Source organism: Humulus lupulus, chromosome 7 (assembly GCF_963169125.1).
Source record: "Humulus lupulus chromosome 7, drHumLupu1.1, whole genome shotgun sequence".
In the NCBI taxonomy this organism is placed as follows: domain Eukaryota; kingdom Viridiplantae; phylum Streptophyta; class Magnoliopsida; order Rosales; family Cannabaceae; genus Humulus; species Humulus lupulus.
The window spans coordinates 76,914,343-76,936,773 of NC_084799.1; the positions used below are offsets into that span (position 1 = coordinate 76,914,343).

At 39.0% G+C, this 22,431-nt stretch overlaps 1 protein-coding gene across 6 annotated transcripts; it reads right to left on the reverse strand.

Annotated features, from left to right (window-relative positions):
* Positions 1-1,560: 1,560 nt before the first annotated feature.
* Positions 1,561-21,593, reverse strand: LOC133788329 (uncharacterized). Of its 6 annotated transcripts, none has more exons than XM_062225765.1 (6): positions 21,388-21,593; positions 21,078-21,216; positions 20,711-20,879; positions 19,310-19,436; positions 4,961-5,033; positions 1,561-1,821 (listed from the first exon to the last, which is right to left on the reverse strand). In XM_062225765.1, the coding sequence occupies exons 2-6, from the start codon at positions 21,135-21,137 to the stop codon at positions 1,708-1,710; spliced, it is 543 nt and encodes a 180-aa protein (XP_062081749.1). In that variant the 5' UTR covers positions 21,138-21,216; positions 21,388-21,593; the 3' UTR covers positions 1,561-1,707. The 6 variants fall into 6 exon arrangements, with proteins under 6 accessions (XP_062081749.1, XP_062081755.1, XP_062081750.1 ...); XM_062225766.1 differs by lacking the exons at positions 1,561-1,821; positions 4,961-5,033 and adding exons at positions 6,174-6,371; positions 18,589-18,667 and having other exon boundaries at positions 21,388-21,591; XM_062225771.1 differs by lacking the exon at positions 4,961-5,033 and having other exon boundaries at positions 21,388-21,584.
* Positions 21,594-22,431: the final 838 nt, after the last annotated feature.

A 22,431-nucleotide genomic window follows, 5' to 3' on the forward strand; every position in this document is an offset into this window, starting at 1 on the left:
TTTAGGACCCACATATGTTTTTAGGACACTCATTGCGAGTCCTAAAATGTGTTTTTAAGGACTCTCAATGAGTGTCCTAAAATGTCCAAGAACTTTTGTTAAAAAAATTCAAACTTTTAGGACACACATCAGTTTTTAGGGCTCACACTGCGTGTCCTAAAAGAAATTCTTTAAGGACTCTCAATGAGTGTCCTAAAAAGTCCAGGAGTTGTTTTTAGGGCTCGCAACTAGGTGAGTGCCCTAAAAAAAGTGTCCTAAAGACTGTTTTTGTAGTAGTGTCATGAGAAATTAATAATGTATTGAAATTATTCGTAAATAAATTCGCAGTAACTTATTGGACCTTGATTTCATGGATCTATGGTCCCTGCATCACCTTTTAGTAAATCATCTAGAATGTCTCAATTAATTGATTTAATTATCAATTAGGATTTTTAAAGTTGACTAGGTCAATTTTGAAAAATCTTATAGAGATATGAGATTTAGAGAATAAAAGAGAATCTTTGGGCAAATTTATTAATATTGATAAATTCGTGTCAATATAAATAAATAATATTAAATCAAGTTTTAAATTATAATTAGTTAATTTGAATAATGATTTTAATTAATTAATTAAAAGATAAATAAATAAAGGTTTTTGATTTTAGGCCCAATTGAGATTTAAATTCAAAACAAAGAGATTGAGCCCAAGTCTATTTATGGCATCCCAAGACTTTTATTTTTGTTTATTATTTTTAATTAATTTAATTTTAATTTTAATTTTAAATAAAGCCCATTAAGTTGCCTATATAAGGAATATGATATCTAGGGTTTTCAGAAGTGAGTCTCATTTGATTCATTGGATAAGTGAAAACCTAGACAGTTTAATCCTTTCTTGGCCACTCTCTCTTCTTCTTTTCTAGATCTATATCTCATGTGTTGAGAACCAGCCCACACTAGTTCTAGGTTGATCAAATGCTTGGCAAAGAAGACTGTGTTGCTGATCTAGTTCAATCTCTTGATAATACTCTACTACAAAAAGGAAACAAGGGTTAAAGAGATTGAAGTAAGGAGTTGTTCCAGTTCCGCTGCGTAATGTAAGTTTTTACTTTACTCTGTATTTGTATCAATTTCATAGGGGCATGTTCTAGGAATTTGCATGTTTATTTAATAATATGTAACTTGCATGAAAATAAATAAATATCCTGCAATATGTATTTCCAACAGTCTTTGTAGATTCGGTATTGTGGAGTTTGACTTAGTTACTGGCCTGAATTTTGGAAAGACGTTGTCCATAGATGAGTTGAAAGAGCATCTTACTAGTGATCGGATCATCAAGGAATATTTTAATGGTGAGGAGAATGTTAGTTTCGGTCAGTTGGAAGATGCTTTGAAGGATTGTACAAACCCTGAAGATGCATTTAAGCTGGGTTTATGCTACTTGATTGAGGGGGTACTGCATGTGTAATGTCCTGGATAACCAAGACCGTTACAGTGTATATTTTAAATAGTGCTAGACTCGCTAAACGAGTCATTTGGCCATAACCGTGTAACTAAACGTGATTAATGGTTTAGGGTTAAATATTTCGATCAAAAGGAATAGATATTTCATAAAATGTTAAGTTGTTCATGGGATCCCATAATAAATGTTTACAAAGTTGTTTACAGTGCCAAAAGGATAATTACAACTCATAAGTTACAACCCGCCAACCTAAGCGACAAAAATAGGGTTTAACCCAAGTTCCTCTGAGAAACCTTGGCTGTGGTGGTCAAGCAGTTGTATATGTAAACGTCGCCACCGAAGCTCTCCAACTCATGGCTGGTCCAGCTTCCCTTTCCCCTTACCTGCACCACATAGCACCCGTGAGCCAAGGCCCAGCAAGAAAACTTAAACATTCTCATAAGCAGTGAATAACATGTTACCAAATCATAACAAGTTTGTCTAGTAGTAATAACCCTACTCATGCATGTATAACATTCATATAAATGACTATAGCATCATATAGGGCCAGCTGCCCTAAATAAATGATTAATTGAATCATATCGGGGCAGGTTGCCCAAAATACATGATTAATGAATCATATTGGGGCTCAGCGCCCTAGGATATGAGACTAATAAGTCATCCTGGGGCCCATTTCCCTATCCTCTGTATAACCAGCCTTGGAGCTGGCCCAACATAATTGGCGCTTAATTTCTACGACCATTGGGTCGGACAAGCATATGATGCCCTCCTGATCAGATCTAACCATATCGACCAGCGCTCATGTAATGCCCTGGATAGCCCAAGACCGTCACACTGTGTACTTTAAATAGTGCTTAACTCGCTAAACGAGTCATTAGGTTATAAATGTGCATCTAGGTGTTATTAATGGGCCAGGGTGAAAATCTCAGTTAAAAGGAATGAATATATTTTATTTAAAACATTAAACTGTACATGGGCCCATAAAAGTGTTTACAAAGTTATTTACAATCCAAAATGGTTATTACAGTATAAACGTTACAACCTGCCAACCTAAGCGGCAAAAATAGGGTTAAGCCCTAGTTCCCCTGAGAAACACCTTGGTCGTGGTGGTCAAGCGGCCGCATATGTACACATCTCCACCTAAGCTCTCCACTCAAGGCTGGGTGAGATTTTCTTTTCCTTTACCTGCACCACATAGCACCCGTGAGCCAAGGCTCAGCAAGAAATCTTATTACTGCATGTATACATTATCAATAATTGATTATGGGGCTTGCAACCCTAATTAGATGATGACTAATAAGTCTCTCTGGATAGATGAATGATAAGTCCCTCTGAATAGATGACTAATAAGTCTCTCTAGGGTTTTACGCCCCAAGCCATGTGACGTTTCAGTCACCTGAGCCTTTTAGCCCTGGCTCTAAATAACTAGCCTTTAGACTAGACAACCGCTTTAGTTTTCTTCGACTAATAGATCGATCAAGCATTTAATGCTCATGTTGATTAGATCTAATCATTTCGGTCTACGTTAAACACACTAATGCCACTCTTGACTCATAAGTCAATACCATACGACCAGTGCTCAGTACTACTACCGCTCATGACTGATAAGTCAAAACTCCACGACCAATACTAAACACCAATGTTGTTTCTGACTAATAAGTCAGTGCCATTCACAAGTAAGCAAAGCTGCTAGGCATTTACAATGCAACCAATGTCCATAAATAGAGCACTCAACATGCCCCATCAATAACCATGCACGTCACATACTGGGTGTAGTTTTCTTACCTCTAGTTTGAGCGTGAAATAATAAAAGAACGACCATTGAGAACGATCTGTCCTTAGGCCCCCTTAGCGGTCACCTAGTCATAACCAAATATGAAATCTCATCAATAAAATAAGTAATAAAAGGTTCATGGACTAAAACCCCGCTCTCAGAACCTCGAATCCTACTAAAACGGTTAGTAGATTCGATCCCGAGCTTAGAAGAATGAAAACCCGCGCTTAAAGGCTAGCTAAAACCCAACCTAGCACAAAAGGATGGGCGGGCCGCAACCTGCCCCCCAGGGGCCGCGGTGTGCCCCCAAGACAGAGAGTTCCCTGTCTGGGGTGCCAGGGGCAGGCCGCGACTTGACCCTATGGGTCACAGCATGCCTACTAGACAGAGACCAGGAGAGGCTCTGGGACACATTCAAGTCGCGACTTGCATGAACTCGGTCACGACTTGACTCCATAAACCCAGCTCCCTTGCATTTTTCTCAATCCAAACTCAGTCAAACCTTTCACCAAACAATCACAAAATCACAACCAATCATTACCACAACATATCCACTGGTTTAACAACAAAACCCAAGCTTAAAAACATTTGATACATCACCACATACACAACTCCAAATCAAACCATCAAGCTTTAAACTAACCTTCAAAACATAGTAAAAACCTTGAAACTTCAATCTAAAATCCTTACCTCAGTTACAAATTAAACCCCTTTCAGCTGATGATCACTACTAAACTCTCAAACCTTAATTCTCTAGTTGAATCCTTAATTTTAGCTTCAAAATTCTAACGGAAAGAGAGAGAAAGATGATATAAACACTCTGTTTTTGCCTTAACCTTCTAAAACTCACTAATTTTAAACATATCTAATGGTCAAAAGACCAAAATGCCTCTAGGGTCATTCTAATCCTTCAAAGCCACCCCAGGGCAAAATGGTCATTTCCCACCAATCTTGTTAATCATATTTAACATCCTCAAATTCTCGTTATTCCTAATTTTCTCAAATAATATTAAATCATATCCCATTACCCGTGCATTCCCGGTAATGTACTAATTACCAATTTACCCACAGGCTCACCCCGAGCCTGGAAATTAACCCCGTTATGACCAAACCGCTAACTTGCATCCTAGGATCGTCTCATGTCGAATGGCTAAAACATATCCACATAATAATGTGGTCTCACCCATAAATCACAAACATGCACATAAATATACAATTATGCCCTTAACGGGTCAAAATTACAAAAATGTCCTTCAAATAAGAAGTGGGCCCACATGCATGCAATTATCATCATATAACAATATAACTCACATAATCATGCGTATAATCACATAATTGCATATTAAATCAATTATGACTCTCTTGGCCCCCTAATCCAGGCACTAAGCCACAATAGGGGATTTAGAACATTACAACTCAACACACTATTGTCGTCCTTCGCTCATAAGTCAATGCTTTTCAACCATATCGCAATCCTTGAATCATAAGTCAATGTCTTTCGACCATCGCTCAACGCTATTGCTGCCCTTGACTCATAAGTCAATGCTTTTCTCAATCAGATAATGCAGACAAGCATATATCATATACCAAATATCCAAATACAGAGCATTCAACATGCTTAATCAACAATCACATGCATAATCATAATCATGCGTATTTACAAGGGTCCAAGCCCTAATCAAATCTATATTCAAAATTCGGGCCAAGCCCTAATCATGTACATCACATATTGGGTGTAGTTTTCTTACCTCAGATCCGAGTGTAATGTAAAATAAGAACGACCATCGAGCACGATCCAGATTCCAAGCCCTTGGCAATAACCTAGTCACAACCAAGTATAGAATCCTGTCAATAATGAGTAAAAAAAGGCTTCCAGACCGAGTCCTAGCCTCCCGGATGACGAATACACATAAATATCACATAAACACATAATTTTCCATAGTTTTCCATCTTTGCCCCCTAATTAAGGCCCTAAGCCTTATTAGGTAATTTGAGACATTACAACATGCCCCTAAGAAGACAACCAGCATATGGGGAGATCCACTAAAGTTGGTTGAAGATCTTGATTATTTCTTCAAGTATCCATGCGACAAGCTTTCATTCAAAAAGTTGATTAGAGGATTTCAGAGAGACATGAAGAAACAATTGAAATTGTACGAGGATAAAAAGAATGAGAGTTCAGGGAAACAATAAAAGGAGTCCAAGTAGTTCTATGGTTATGCCCATGCGTTTTAGTATTGGGATTTTAAGGCCATACTAGATATTGGGAGGAAATTTGGTGAGAAGAGTGGGAACTGGATTCCCGTGATGCTTAGTTTGTCCATGAAGACCGATATCTTCCCTTCTATAGCACAGTTGGTTCCATTGTTTACCAAGACTCGAGTAAGTTCCACTTTATCCTCTTAAATAATAAAAGTAATTTATTAAGGGTTTACTTTATTTCTCACATATGTTATTTGTTACATCCCGGTGAGGTAGAATACTACAATAGCCTCTCAGATGTTGATGGTCATTTATTCCCTGAGTTGGGAATAGTTGTAGGCAGGGTGAGACTAAAGTGGAAGAAGTAGATCCTGAGAAAGTGGCAGAGAAGTTGGTTGAGGTTGTAAAATTAGCTTCATTTTTTTACGATGATGTCCCAAAGGAGAAAGAGAGCACTACACAAGCCACTTCACCTTCTTCAAGTCAGGTTTCCCAGTCTGATCTTCAGCAGTTGGTGCAGAGGCTCTAAAGGGTTGAGGAGGGTCAGTATGATTATGCGCAGTTGGTGTAGAGGCTATAGAGGGTTGAGGAGGGCCAGACATGTAATGACCCAACTATTCTAGACTTTGGACCATTAATAAACTACTATACACAAACACTAATCTTAAGAAAACATACATATGAAATAACCATAACTTTATTTAAAAACTGTAAAGTAAAGGTTTAAAATACATAAAAATTCACGAGCAGGATGTGGGATCCCATTGTTTGAAAATAAAATAGAACATAACTTAAATAAATTGGATACAAAATTAAGTGCGGAAATACATAGAAATCATAATTTAAAAGACTTAAAGAACTTCATCCTCGAATCGTTCACGCAGTCCACCGATTTTATTCTCCCTCAATACACATTCCCAAGCTACCAAGAACCTTCCCGCCGCCATAACTATTTTCCTACACATATAAAACATAAAGGAATGAGCCCAATGCCCAGCAAGGAAAATCCACTACAAGCATGAACATAATCATATACTATAACACATATATCATAATTCTAACCCATGTACATGATGACTATTGGGGTTTGCTAACTAAGCAACTATAAGCCTCGTACTATAATGAGGTTCGCTAGTTGAGCAACTATAACCCCAAAAACATAAAAGTGTTGGGGTTTGCTATATAGCAACTATAAGCCCCAAAACATAAAAGTGATAGGGTTTGCTATATAACAACTATAAGCCCCAAACATACATATATCATAACACATAAAGTCATACTATAGCATAATCATAACACTTTTATATAAACATAGCACATATCACATAAGAACTATCCTATTTTCCTTACCAAAATATCAGGATGATGAGAACAATGTCGGGATTTGGAACACTCCTAAAAACCATTAATAGAGAGGTGAGTATTCTAAAGAAAGAGATGAAAAGAATGAACTACACCATCGAAAAGATACTTACCAACAAGAACCTCAAGTTCAAAGAACTTAGATGCCTAACCAAGAATAAAGACTACTGAGTTAGGATTTGAGTAGAGAAAAACTATAAGAACTAATGAAACAATACATAAAGGAACTAGAATTAGGAATACCTTGAATGCTTCTATAACCGAACTACACCTCAAAACCGAAATACATTATAAACCTTACTTCCCAAGTGTTTAATAAGCTTATAATGATAAAGCTTATAACCCCAACCCAAGTGTTCAACACTCTAAAGTAATCCTAGCAGCTTGTAGGCTCTGAACTCAGCTTGAAGAATGAAGAAATGGCTGGGTACTAGGTCTTATTTATAGAGTTCAAGAATGAAAAGATCTTCATTTAGCTTGAATAAAATAATAACTTTTTAATTGAAATTTTTTTGAATAATCGTTCAGCAGAGGTTGAAGACTCGGTCAAAAAGATTCTGGACTTATCAAGAGGTTAAGGATTAAAATGAGCTCAGTTTCAAAATTATTCAAAAATCATGCATTGCAGCCGATATATCGCCTATGCTAGGCGATATATCGCCTGGACTTATATTCTCGAGGCTTGTCGAAGTTGTTGTGCGAAGTTACGTGTTTTTCGTATCCCCGTGTGGCGATATATCACCCTCTAGAACTGCGATATATTGGCATACGCTGAAATATTATACACATAATTACATTTTTTCAGCCTAATTTGAATTAAGTAAACAGCCTTGACTAAGTCTTTCAACGATTTCAAAGCTGCTGGCAGACTCTGGGATTTTCAAATATTACTCTTAATAAATTTATTCCTCAAAAATACTTAATTTCTCATTAAACATACACATGACAAGTGTTAATATCTTATTGGGTCCATCTAAACCTTATAGTATAATAAATATCATCTTCTTAATCAGTCATATTAATCAAACCTTAGGCTATAATTAATATTCTTAAGTTATAGGTTAAACTTAAAAAATCTACAAGTGTTGCTACGAGTGTCCAACTAAGTCCCGGCTTGAACCAAAATCCACAGTCATAAATATACTATAACTACTATTGTTGTTATTGTTGTTGCTACTGCTGCTGATTCCAATTCCCATGTCGCATCCTCAACCTTGTTGTTCCTCCACAGCACTTTTACTAAGGTGATGGTCTTGCTCCGCAAGACTTTATCCTTCCGGTCGAGAATCTGAACTGGTTTCTCCTCATAAGATAAATCTTGATCCAGCTTCAAATTCTCACAACTTAGAACATGTGTCGAGTCTGATACATACTTTCGGAGCATGGACACGTGAAACACGTTATGGACCCCTGATAAGGCTGGAGGCATTGCCAATCTGTAAGCTACCTCTCCAACCTGTTCCAGAATCTCAAAGGGGCCAACAAACCTAGGGCTCAGTTTGCCCCGAACACCAAACCGTTTCACTCCCCTCAAAGGTGAAACCCTGAGAAACACATGGTCACCAACCTGGAACTCCACACTCCTGCGTTTCAGGTCTGAATAACTCTTCTGACGACTCTGGGAGGCGAGCATTAGAGCTCTAATCTTCTCAACTGCCTTATTGGTCCTCTGAACCATCTCAGGACCTAAATACCTCCTCTCACCTGTCTCATCCCAATGAATAGGTGATCTGCACTTCCTCCCATAGAGCATCTCATACGGAGCCACTCCGATAGTTTCCTGATAACTGTTGTTGTACGAGAACTTGATCAAAGGAAGATACCTACTCCAAGATCCCCCAAAATCTAGCACACAGGCTCGTAACATGTCTTCTAGTATCTGAATCGTCCTCTCAGTCTGTCCATCTGTCTGAGGATGATAAGCGATACTAAACCGTAGCTGTGTGCCCATAGCCTTCTGCAGACTTTCCCAGAACTTGGAAGTGAAGGTGGGGTCCCGGTCGGATACTATCGACCTTGGTGCCCCATGTAGTCGAACAATCTCCTTCACATATAGCTCAACATACTGCTCCACAGTATAAGTCGTCCTGACTGGTAAAAAGTGGGCGGACTTGGTATACCTATCCACAATCACCCACACCGAATCATGCTGTCCTACGGTCTTTGGCAACCCAACCACGAAGTCCATGGCAACATCTTCCCATTTCCACTTTGGAATCCCTAGAGGCTGCAGCAGCCTTGCTGGCCTCTGATGTTCAGCCTTGACCTGCTGACAAGTTAAGCACTTGGCCACATAATCCACCACATCCCTCTTCATGCCTGACCACCAGTACAAAGCTCTTAGGTCTTGGTACATCTTCATCATACCCGGATGCAAGGAATAGGGAGTGGTATGCACTTCATCCAGAATCTCTCGCCGGATATCTGCATCCATCGGAACACAGATCCGACCCTTATACTTCAATAACCGCATCTCCGAAATAGAAAAGTCCTAGGCCGCTCCGACCAAGACGCTCTCCCTATAACCCCTCAACTGGGAATCATTCTCCTGAGCCTCCCTGACCCTCTCAAGGAGCGTAGACTGAAGAGTGATGTTGGCTAATCGACCAACCACCAACTCTATACCCGCTCTAGTCATCTCTTCTGCTAGCTTCTCTGATATCTATCTCGAACTAAACAGCTGTCCTGGGCCCTTCCGGCTCAAGGCATCGGCAACTACGTTAGCCTTTCCAGGATGATACATGATATCACAATCGTAATCCTTGACCAACTCCAACCACCATCTCTGACGCATATTCAAATCCTTCTGAGTGAAGAAATACTTCAAACTCTTATGACCAGTGTATATCTCGCACTTCTCACTATATAAATAATGTCTCCAAATCTTAAGTGCGAACACCACCGCTGCCAATTCCAGATCATGCGTGGGATATCTCTACTCATACTCCTTTAACTGTCTCGATGCGTAGGCTATCACTTTCCCAGCTTGCATCAATACACACCTCAAACCCTGTGTGGAAGAATCACAATAAACCACAAATTTCTCATTATCTGTCGGCAAACTCAACACTGGCGCTGTGATCAATCGCCGCTTCAACTCTTTGAAACTGTTCTCACATCGGTCTGTCCAAACATACTTTGTCTTCTTCTTCGTCAATTCTGTCAATGGTGTAGCTATTCTGGAGAACCCCTCAACAAACTGCCGGTAATATCCTGCCAACCCCAGAAAACTCCTCACTTCAGAAACACTGTTCGGTCTAGGCCAGTCTCTGACTGCTTCAATCTTATTTGTATCAACCAGAATCCCCTCCTTATTGACGAATATGGCCCAGAAATGTAACTTGCGGTAGCCAAAACTCGCACTTGTTGAACTTAGCATATAACTTATGCTCCCTTAATCGTTGTAAAACCAACCACAGATGGTGCTCGTGCTCTGTCTCTGACTGTGAATATACTAGAATATCATCGATGAACACAATCACGAACTTGTCTAAATAATCCTTGAAAATCATGTTCATCATATCCATAAAAGCTGGTGGGGCATTGGTTAATATAAATGACATAACCAGGAATTCATAGTGTCCATACCTCGTGCGGAAAGCGGTCTTTGGTATGTCCTCCTCTTTGATCCTTAACTAGATGGTAACCTGACCGGAGATCTATCTTAGAGAACACTGTCTTTCCCTGCAGCTGATCAAACAAATCATCAATCCTAGGCAGTGGGTACTTATTCTTGATGGTCAACTTGTTCAGCTCCCTATAATCAATACACATCCTTAGGGATCCATCCTTCTTCTTAACAAACAACACCGGAGCACCCCACGGTGAGAAACTCGGTCTGATGAACCCCAAATCCAGTAGCTCCTGCAATTGGATCTTCAACTCCTTCAACTCTGCCGGAGCCATTCGGTAAGGTATTCTGGATACTGGCTACGCTCCTAGTACCAACTCTATAACAAAATCAATCTCCCGCTGCGGCGGTAGCCCTAGCAGATTTACTGGAAATAAATCTGGGAACTCACATACCAATCTGGTCTCCCCTGGTCCAACCGACACAACCTTAGAGGTATCCACAACACTCGCTAGGAATCTTATGCAACCTCTCTGCATCAGGTCCCTAGCCTTTAATGCCGAAATCATAGGTACCCGTGGTCCCCCAGCTGTTCCCACAAATACAAAGGGTACCTCCCCTTCTGGTTCAAAAGTCACCATCCTGCGCCTACAATCAATTGTCACCCCATACTTTGATAACCAATCCATCCCCATAATCATATCGAAGTCATCCATCGCAAGCTCAATCAGATCAGCAAACAATTCCTTACCATCTACCTCTACTAGTAAAGTTCTAATCCACCTCCTAGAGACTACCAGTTCCCCAGTTGGCAACAAATTCTAAAAACCCTAGCATACAGAACACTAGGTCTACACAGCTGATCTATCAACTTAGCAGACACAAACGAGTGGGTAGCCCCCGAATCAAACAATGCGGTATAAGAAGAACCAGCACTAGAGATCTGACCTGTCACTACTGAGGGGCTAGCCTCCGCCTTAGTCTGAGTCAAAGTAAACACCCTGGCAGGAGCGAGACTGTCGCCCTGCTTTGGCTCCTCCTTCCTGGCTTGTGGGCAGTCCTTCTTCAGATGGTTGGCACTCCCACAGACAAAGCAGACCCTAATCCTGCACTCACCCTGATGTCGTCGTATGCACCGAGGACACACTGGAAAACTCCTCCAGTTGTCACTTCCGTCCTGACGGCCACTAAAACCACCCGTGCCCTCCTATCAGAACTGGGAGGAACAAGGGTATCTGGGGCCTTCCTCTTCTGCTCACCGGAGCCACTACCCTGGCTGGATCCAATAAAAGGAGGCATTGTCCTCCTGGCATCGCGCCTAACAGCGCTCTCTCTCCAAATCTGGTCCTCGGCTCCCTCAGCTATAAGGGCCTTGTCTACCACCTGAGCATAAGTAATAGTCTCTGGATCCAAAGTGATCTTTACATCACGGGCGATCATAACATTCAATCCCCGTACAAACCTGTCCCTTCTCGCTGCATCTGTCGGCACTAGATCTGGCGCAAACTTTGCCAAACGATCAAACTTTAGAGCATATTCTGTCGCGGTCATCCGGTTCTGAGTTAGGTTGATAAACTCATCAACCTTCGCAGCTCAGACTGCCACACTGTAATATTTCTCATTGAAAATGTTTCTAAACTCTTCCCAGGTCATAACGGTCACATTCCTCCTCTGGACCACCACATCCCACCAGATGCGGGCATCCTCTCTAAACATGTAGCTTGCACAAGCTACCCTCTCGTTCCCCTCAACCCTCATGAAATCAAGAATGGAGGAGATCATATTCATCCACTGCTCTGCCCGCAGTGGGTCTGGTCCACCCTCAAAGGTGGGAGGATGTTGTTTTCTGAACCGCTCATATAAGGGTTCCCACTTATTCTCCATTACAGGTTGAGCTGGCGCTGGCGCTGGCGCCATAACCTGCTGAATCGACAACTTTGTAACCTGTGGAGGGGCCTGCTGCCTCAGCTGGCGAAGTTCTTCCTCTGTTCGTTGCAGCCTTGCTTCCATTTCAGCAAACATCTGCTGCCAATTCTGTGGGGCAGGTGGAGGGTCCTGACCCTGGTTATCATCCTCGGCCCGACTGCCGCAGAGTCTAGATGATTGACGAGGCATCTAGCAAATATGCCTGCAACCAATGACGCTGCTCATCAGGCATGATAACAACATCCAAAACCACCTCCCATTCACATCAGTCAACAACAAGCAACAATCCACATAACACTCAAATAACATATCACACACACAACGGGCCATGCCCTGACATCACGCATAGATTAAATCACTTATCATGCTCCATATCAAGTAAGCAGGGCATTTAAGCACATATTTCAACATAATAGTCAATCATACCAACCAACCCTGAGTTGAGCTTGCAACTGACAGCGAGCGTACATGTTCGGTCATTCTCCAGAAACAATAAACCTTGGCTTGCTCTGATACCAAGTTGTAACGCCCTACTGCCTTAGAGTCGTTACTAAGTGAGTTTAAATGTGCAATTAACTCGCTAATTGAGGTTTTAAGACAAAAGTGTATTAAATGATAATCAGAGTCACAAACTTGAAAATATACCATTCACTGAAAAATTATAAGGCTTATAACATCTGGGATCCCAAAAAAACATTTTTTAGAAATATTTACAACTCAAAATCTAGTTAGAGTCGACTAAACGACAAAATTCAGGTTTTGTACAAACATCTCCCAAAATACCCCTGGCCGAGACAGCCAGACAGACCGGACATGTACGCGTTGCTTGTTCCGCTCGCCGAACTCAAGGCTAATCGACTCTCCCTTTGCCTTTACCTACACCATAGAGCACCCGTGAGCCGAAGCCTAGCAAGAAAACCCTCACAAGTAGATAATAAATGTATATCAAACACTTAATACAAAATCAAGCCAACACCAGGTCATACATGTGCGGCCATGTCATCCCAGGCGCTTTACCAGGCCCTGGGTTCGCATTCTAAATCGTAAGGATATCCCAGGTATCCCTCGGAGTCTTACCCTGGCAACTCGCACTCCGCGTGCTAAATGCTGCTCCCGGCCCCTTGTCGTTCCTGGCCATCGTCGTTCCATCATTAATACATACACATAATATACTAAACAAGTATCATAACACACATAAATTCAATCAAAGGGTCATGCCCCGCGACACATTCAAATAGGGTTGAGCCCTACAACACAATCAAATAGGGTCGAGCCCTGCAACACAAGCTCTATGGGAACAGAAGTTTTCTTACATGTGTCCCGAGCTTTCTAAGCATCGATATCCCGAGCACAGTTCCCTAGTCCGAGCCTCGCCGAAGCCCTAATCGCAACACATTAACAATTTCCACCCATCAAGCTCTAATCTAATAAATAACTTCAAACCACAATTCTAATCTCCGGGACCTTGAATTATATCAATCAGGGTGACAAAATCCATCACGAGCCTTAACTAGTGAATTCCCGAGCCTTAAACCTCTTAACAACCCAAAAGTGCCTTAAGCGTCGCGGCCCTAGGGACTCATGCCGCGGCCCCCAGCTCAACCCGAGGCCTTGCCTCAAAATTGCACACACGCGTCGCGGCCCTTCCTGAAGGGCGCCGCGGCGTGCCTCCAATTCGTGACGCCGCAAGTTCAAAGGGGCTGCGGCTCAGCAAGAACAGAGCCGCGGCCCAACCCCTCGAACCCAGAAAAACTCACTATTTTTACCTCAAAAACCATTCCAATTATCCCCAAAGTCAAGCCAACAATCCAAACTAATTATCACAAAGGTTCTAACACAGTTTCAGCTTCAAAACCTAACAAAGACTAGCCCCAAAGCTCAACCAAACACTCAAGGAAATTCACCACCTTCTCACATACAAACTCTGAAAAGCAATATAATCCATCAAGATAAAAGCTTACCTTTGCTTAACTAAGTCCTGAGCTAATCTTCTAGGTTCCAAGCTTCAGTTCTCCAAAGCTCCAGCTTGAACTCTGAATTTTCCTAGCTTATTTCCTCAAGGTTTCCTCCTTAGTGTGGTTTTGAAATATAGAGAGAGAAAGGCAGAGGCTTAAGTCGGTTTCTCCAAGTTTCCAAATATTTCCTTTGTTTTGTTTTATTTAGCTTAAGCTTTAAGGTTACCTCAAGGCTCGGGTACCAAAAAAAACATCCCCGAGGGCAAAATGGTAAATTTTCTCAATATTCCCTCCTAAATATTCTAACCTCAAATATATCTCCAAATATTTATTTTCATAACCTGATAACCCTAAAAAATATCTCATACCCGGTATACCCCTCGACTCGCCCCGAGTCGAATTCTCTACCCCGTTGTGACTTTCTGACTAACGGCTCCCTAGAACTACCTCGGATCATGCTACACAGATATATCACAAACATAACACATTTATCACGTTTATGCCCTCAATGGGGTAAAATTACAATCATACCTCTAATATCCAAGCGGGGCCCACATGCATATTTAATTCAACTAAACATGCATCTCTATCACATATGCACATAAATTCATATATTATAACAATAATTCACTTATTGCCCTCCAGGCACACTAATCAAGGCCCTAAGCCTTATTAGCAAATTTGGGTCGTTACAGGGACGCCAACAATGATATCTTTGATGTGTTCAGAGCGTACCCATTCATCCTTGTTACCAATGGGGTAAATCATTTCCTCATAAGTCTCCCTCCATGACTCAATTGTTTAGTAAGGGGAACACAATGAGTACATGCTTACGCTTTGTTTTTCAAGCTACAACAAATGCATGGATACTCGGTATCCCAATGGTTTGGAACATGCAACACGAGCATGATTTTGTGGCTAAGTTCACCTCACCATCACCATCACCATCAACAATAAGAAAATCATGATGACCAAGGACTCGGACATCTAGGAGGAAATTTACTTTTACACCAATTGCCTTCAAATCTGCCTCCATCAGGGGGGCTAGCACAATTGTTTGTTTTGCTGCTTTTTCACGTCTATCAGCAAACCATGTCTGAAGAGTGAAGCATATGAATTCAACAAAAGTGATAATTGGAAAGGTCATTGCCTCCCTGATTTTATTGTTAAAGCTTTCTGTGTAGTTTCTAGTCATGATATTGTATCGATTTCCAGGAAAGTAAGCACGAGTCCACCTTTCAAAACCAATTCCCTCAAGATATTTAGCTATGGGAGGATCCATCACCTTAATCTCTTCAAAGAACTTGTGAAATTCAGCCTTACAATACGTGTACGCCGCACACCAAATTATATCGTGATAGTGGTCGGTTTTGAATTTGGCAACCACATTCATACAGATGTGGTGATAACAAGCACTGTGGTAGGCATCTGGGAACACAACCTCCAAAACATGAGTAATGCTAGCATTCCTGTCTAATATAAAAGCTAAGTTATTCACGTTCCCAATGGCTTCCTTCAATTTTCTCATGAAATAAGTCAAAGTGTTATGGTTATCACTATCCACCAGTCCGAACGCAATTGAAAACAAATGGTTGTTTGCATCCAACACAACAGCACACGGCATATGGTCACCATACTTGGCCTTCAAGAATGTGTCGTCCACACAAATGGCGAGACGACAACACTGGAATCCCCTTCTAGAAACACCAAGGGAAAAAAAACAATACAAGAAACGATAATCTTTTGTGACAAAATCAGTAATTGTACCTAGAGTCTTCTGCTCCAACTGACACAAGTATCCAGGTAACTTGAAGTACGAATCCTCAAGTGTGCCTCTAACATACCCAAGTGCCTTTTCTCTGCATCTTCATGCCTTCTCATAGCTCATCTCGACCCCAAAACGATGCTTCATGTCCTCCCTTATGTTGTTTGTCATGTACCGAGTACCATCGATAGAAAATTTCCTCTTGATTAGGTGGCCAACAATCCACAATGCTGTTTGATAGTGGTCTTTCTCTCGGATTTTTTGTGAGCAAGTGTGTATATCATTGTACACAATAATCTCAAACATTTCAGGCCACATTTTTTTTCTTTCCCATCAATCTCCAACCACAATCAGGATCCTTGTAGGTAATGTACCACACATTAGTGCCAGATTTCTTCACCATAAACTCAAAAGTATTCTTCATCGCAAAGATGACCACCTTGGTTTTCAATTCAAGCTTGTTCTAAAAGAACTTGCCAAGGTGCAATTCTCTTGAAGATGTGTCGATTGAGGAAAGATGATTTTTATAAGAGGCATCTATAACTTCTTTGGTAAACATGGGAGCACTCCAAGTTCTACGAACTTCACCTAAGTTCAATCGAGAACTCCATCTACTGCTATCTTTAGTTCTACCTGGACAACTACTGCTGGTCATAGGTGTTTGCCGACCTTGTCTTCTGCGCTGCTCTTCCTCTACTACTTGTACATGCATAACATCTGAACTTTGGGTTGGCAAATCTGCCATATTATCTGGCCCATCAACATCTGCTGCATCAGCAACATGTTTGTCATTGACATAAGGATCGTAGTCATAGGGATTGTACTCCGTTGTGTTAGGAACATATAGCAGATCTCTAACATGGATGTCATCATGGACAATAATATGAAGATTTGTCTCTGGAACAAATGTCCCAACATAACTTTGAGTTCCCCTGAAACCAGAACATGGGGGAGAAATGTTCTCTTTAAATCGAACTCCTTTATTAACGCTGGGAAAGACCGATGCATTTCCAAAATAGTCTTTCTTAACCAATGTTACACACAGAGGAATCATCTTCTCTACAGATTTCGATGCTAACTCCATGAATGCACGAACATGCTTATCATTTTTCATAACGGTAAGTTTGAAGGGTTGTGAGAGGCATGTGTATGGGAGCTCAAGTTTCAAGTCGTACACACATTTATCCACTTCAAGCTCATTGTACAAAATTTCAAGTAGTTGCTCGTACGTCACTCTTCTCCAAAGGTAGAACTTGATTTTCAGCATCCCTGAAAATCCAATCCCTATCTTGCAGTTTCCAAACACCATTGTATACAACAAATATGGAGAATTTGTATTGAAAAAAAGGTTCAAATCTTATTGAGGTGGTCTATCCAGGAAAAGGCTTATGAACATATTGAGGTCCATCGAGGACCATCGTGTCCCGTTGATGTGCTACTATCAAGGTCCATCGTGCCTCGTCGAGGTGGCCTATCTATGTATTCATTTGTAGACCTATCGAGGTCCATCGAGGACCATCTTGGCTAGTCGAGGTGGCCTATTCCTAACATCCATCGAGGCAAGTCGAGATCCATCGAGGACCATCGAACCTCTTAATATGTAAAGTCATCGAGGCAAGTCGAGTTTCATCGAAACTCGTCGAGGCAGACAAAAAACCCAGAAAAAACCCAGAAAAGCGAAGATCCAATCCGACCGTGAAACTATAAAATAAAACACGAATGCATACACACATTTGTTCGAAATAGTTAAAGCAATGTAAATAAACAATTTTACTCACTACATTTAAAGAAAATATACTTACCCAAATGATTTTTGCATCTAGATCCAAAACCCAAAGTGGAGTTTTGCCTTGATAGGATTCAGTTTTTCCCAAAGCGAAACCTCAAAACAAAGAGTAAATGTGCTCCAAACTTATTATAGATTCACATTCATAAATGGTAGCTGCCTTGTGTTTTTTGAGTGAGAGCTTAGACATAGAAGGCTTAGGGACGTGAGAGAGAAGACAAAATAAAAAATAAATAAATAAGAGGGGAAGAGAGTATCCCTTGTCATGTTAGGGGCATATTTTAGGGGGAAAAAACAGGAATACTAGCATACAAGGGTGATGTGTACATAGAGTATGATAGTTTTGATTTTGAACCATATTTAATCCAAATTTCTCTATAGTTATTAATATTAATTTTAAAACAACAATGTATATAAAAATATTTCTTTAATGAAACATTAATTTAATTTATAAAAATATTAAATACTTTTAAAAAAGTCATGAAAATATTTTTTTTTCTCATGTCATGTTTATTATTGTCATTAAATTAAATGTCCAAACATTTTAAGAATGATTCACCATTTATTTTATATTTTTTATGTATTTAAAAAAAATAACATTTAAGAACCTAAATGATACAATTTAAAAATGTTGGAGACCTAACCGTTACAAAATCAACTTTAGGAACCTAAGTGTTACAAAATGTAAATAATGGAGACTGCAACTGAACAAAACTCTCATATATATAAAATGAAAATTCAGGCAAGTTCTTAGAAGGTAATGTAGAAAAATTAAATTTATTACACTATAGAGCTATCTATTTTCTTACAAGTATATGGTCAATTTGGGGGAAAAAACCTTTCATGTAAATAAAATCAAGACTTGGATCCTCCTGGCTTGTGGTTTTCCTGTCCAAAGAGACCATTTATAATCTCTGAGATTGGTTGGGGGCAAAGCAAATCTCTTCTGTAATTTAAAGGTAGATAGACAGGCGATATAGAATAGACCATAAATTTGTATCTATCACCCTGGTCTCAAATGTTGTTCCACAAAAGATTGTGTTCTTCAGAACACATCATTAGCATATATTCTAAAGACAATTACATTCATCAATAACTAACATGCTTATCTAATAAAATGCAAATAAGATTGCATGACTGGCAACTTTTTCTTCAACAACTTACACGACAAACAAGTCAATTTCAAATATCATAGACCATAGAATCAAAATAGAATTGAATTCATTTGGTTTCAAGTTTCAACAGTTCAAGGAATGGGCATATAGTATAAAGCTAAGGTGAAATCCTTGTGAAGATCTCAAGGAAGAAAACATGAGTTCCCAACTAAATAACATCTCAGTTACTCATGTTGGAAAAGCCAGTGTGAGTGTGACTCAAAAACATCAATTTCAAAGAGTACATGAGATTGCTCAAAGATGTACATATGACCTCAGATCATATAACCTTAACTAAATACTAGTTCATCTGCCCAACAAGGAAACACGATCCTTTTGAACTGCCTGTGTTAGATTTATATCAAAAAGCTCGCACCTTATGGGCATCTCCATCTCATAAAAGGGATTCTTTAGGACATAATCCGTGTATAATTCATAGATGCTTTTCAAGAGATCTTCCATGTGTTGTGTCCCAGGCTCTGAGACCACAAAGAATTTTGTCCCTGCAAAATATCAACTTTTCCCTTTTAACAGATGATTATCGCAACCAAAGAATTACTAGAGAATGAAAGATGTTTACTATTCAAATTTACACTACAAAAAACAAAATCTGTTTACTGCATGGTCTAACACAAGCTCAAGCAACATTTCACTTCCAAGGAGAACTTTACACCCCTGTACTTCTTAAGAAAGATCAGATGTATCTGCTCAGCCACAATGACCAATTATAATTGTATAGAACATGCAAACGTTTGTATGTTATGAATCACAAAACATCGTTCAAGCTGGTCCATACAAACCATGGAACACCTAGACATGAATCCTCTCCACTGCCTGCTAGATAGTAATAGCTAAACAAAAAACCAGGTTTTACTATAGTAGCATTCCAATACTTGTAAGCTATAGCTTCAGGTATTTTAGATTTATCATGTTCTCACAAATTAAAGTATAAAATGATAACAAGGGGCTAGTACTCATCCTAGGTGCTAGGAAAGTGAGTTCAACAATTAACAAAAATCCGACATGAATAGAGCCTTTGTTAGCTTCACCCATATTTTTCTCTTTCTGCTACACTAAAAATTGAACCTAGAACTAACACATTACTGAGAAATTTTGCATGTAAACTATTTAATATCACCACACAACAAAACCAACAGTATTGGATGCCTTAGAATGATTTCCATACAAGTAGTTAATAATTTTCAAACTTCAGCCAAGCTAGCACCTCGACAACTCTCATTTTTCACTAAAAATTGAAAACTTTAATCCTAATTTTCTCACAACTATTATTCTTGAACGGGACAAGAACAATCTGCCAACTTACCCAACAAATCTACAACAAAAGACCAAATTTACAATAGTTATTCGTAATCCCCATTGTCCCTGTTCATCATATCTTTTCTGCTTTCTCTTCTACATGAATCTCCAGTTTAAGAAATTTGAATACTTTCATGGGAAATCAAGCAGTGACAGTCTCAAAAAGAGTGAAAAAAAACAGTGCATTTAGAATTTTTCATATATAATAATAATGTGTAAGCTTGCAAAGTATCCCACTTAATTGCCAAACTACAAATTTTCACTTAAATCCTTAATTAACACTTTAAAGCCTAGTACAAACTCGAAAATGCTCGACTATATCTATAGAAATTGATATATGATATTGCTATTAGTATAACTAAACATACCATTTATCACTTTCCCCAGAAAATTAGGATAAATAAAAAAGCTCACAAAATAAAAACACAACTTCTACAGACTAAATCTAAAAGAAATGTACCCGTTAGTGATTGGAAGCAATGGAGATCAAAGGTGTCAGCTTGGAGAAGCTCAATTCCAAAGCAACCCGAAACCGGAGACAACTGCTGCGAGATAGCATGCATCGAATGCCATAAACTTGCCACCCTCAAGCTATCATTGGTGTCCATACGTCCTGCCGATCCATAATCCTGCACTTTCCCAAAGACCCATCAATTAAGTATTTCAAAAATCAAATCAGAAGCAACCCAGAATCTTCCTGCAATAAATTTTCCATCAAAATTTAGATATCTCTAAATTCCATTTTCTCGAAAAATAAACAGAACTGGATCGATATGACCATAGCATATGATGTTAATAAAAGTGTTAGTAGAAAAGAGAAATAATACCTTATAGAAAATTAAACCTCCTGATTTGTTAATAATGTAGAGACTGTAGATTGCTGCCATTTTCAAAGCCCTTCCCCTTCTCTAGGACACAAATTTTATTCAGAGGCAAAACTTGCAGAGAATTATGAACCACTGGTCACTGCATACGTCATCAAATAATCAAAATTTAACAAAACCCTTAAAATGAAAATGGAAACCCATCAGATTAAAAAAAAACAAAAGATTAGATCGGTAAGAAGGAATTTTCTTACACATATATCACATTTCGATGAAATGGGTAATTTAAAAAAAATTCTATTTGCTCACTTACATTTTGTTTCCCGTTCTTTTTTCTTTTTTATTCAATTTTCTTGGGAACCCAACAGATCTCGCCTGACGGACCAAAGAAGATGACTTATTTCGATTTCGCGATGACGAGTTTAACGTCTTCAATATACAAATTACAGTACCGAAGTATTACGGTAACGCCAGACTATTTGTCTTAGGCTTCTATTGATTGCTGCCTATTTCTTCCCAATTTTTTTTTTTTAAATATCAAAACTAATTTTAAAAGGTGTGTTTCACTTTTTTTTTAAGAGTATTGTCTTTATTTATTTTTTATTATTTTTCAATGATGTATTTTATATAAGGGTTTATATATTTGTAGATATGTCCTATTATCTGATTGGACTATGTATTTTGATAAATTATTTTTTGGACCCTATATTTTGTAAAATAGTTAAAATAGAACCCTAAACTCAATTTTGGTCAATATTTTCTAACTAAAATCACAAATAATTTACCAAACTAACAATTCAGAACAAAAATAAAATCATTCTACTTAAAAACTGTGTTGTTATATTCAATTTTTCTTCATCAAAATTGAGTTTAGGGTTCTATTTTAACTATTTTACAAAACATAGGGTCCAAAAAATAATTTGTCAAAACACTGGGTCCAAACAGGTAATGTGACAAAACACAGGTCCAAAAAAGTATAAATCTTTTATTTAATTTTTTTTTCATTTAATTTTTTTTCCTTCTTCAATTTCAATTGATTCTTTTTTACAGTTTATGATTTTGGAGTATTTTATGGTAGGGGCTTCAAAAAGAGTACCACCAATGGGGCTCTTTTGTATTTCTGACCCGTTAATAATTTTTGGCGCGATTTTTTTTGTGATCGTGTATATTGTAGTTATTAAGAGCATCCTGCAAATTTTTAGAAAATTCTGAATAATTTACAGTACCGAAAACTTAGTTTAAACATGTTATTTTCCATGCGTATAAAAAAATTAGTCATGCGTGCAACAACCTATTTTTAAATTAGTTTTCGACACTGTAAATTATTCAGAATTTTCTAAAAATTTGCAGGATGCTC

Bases quoted from the DNA above. Each gene is read 5' to 3' on its own strand.
- LOC133788329 (XM_062225765.1), bottom strand. From the start codon at position 21,137: ATGGCAGCAATCTACAGTCTCTACATTATTAACAAATCAGGAGGTTTA. The intron at 19,437-20,710 runs GTACATTTCTTT...GATATTTTGCAG, and splicing joins TTGCTTCCAATCACTAACGG to GGACAAAATTCTTTGTGGTC. The intron at 1,822-4,960 runs GTAAGAAAACTA...TATGTGGTGCAG, and splicing joins ACATTACACTCGGATCTGAG to GTAAGGGGAAAGGGAAGCTG.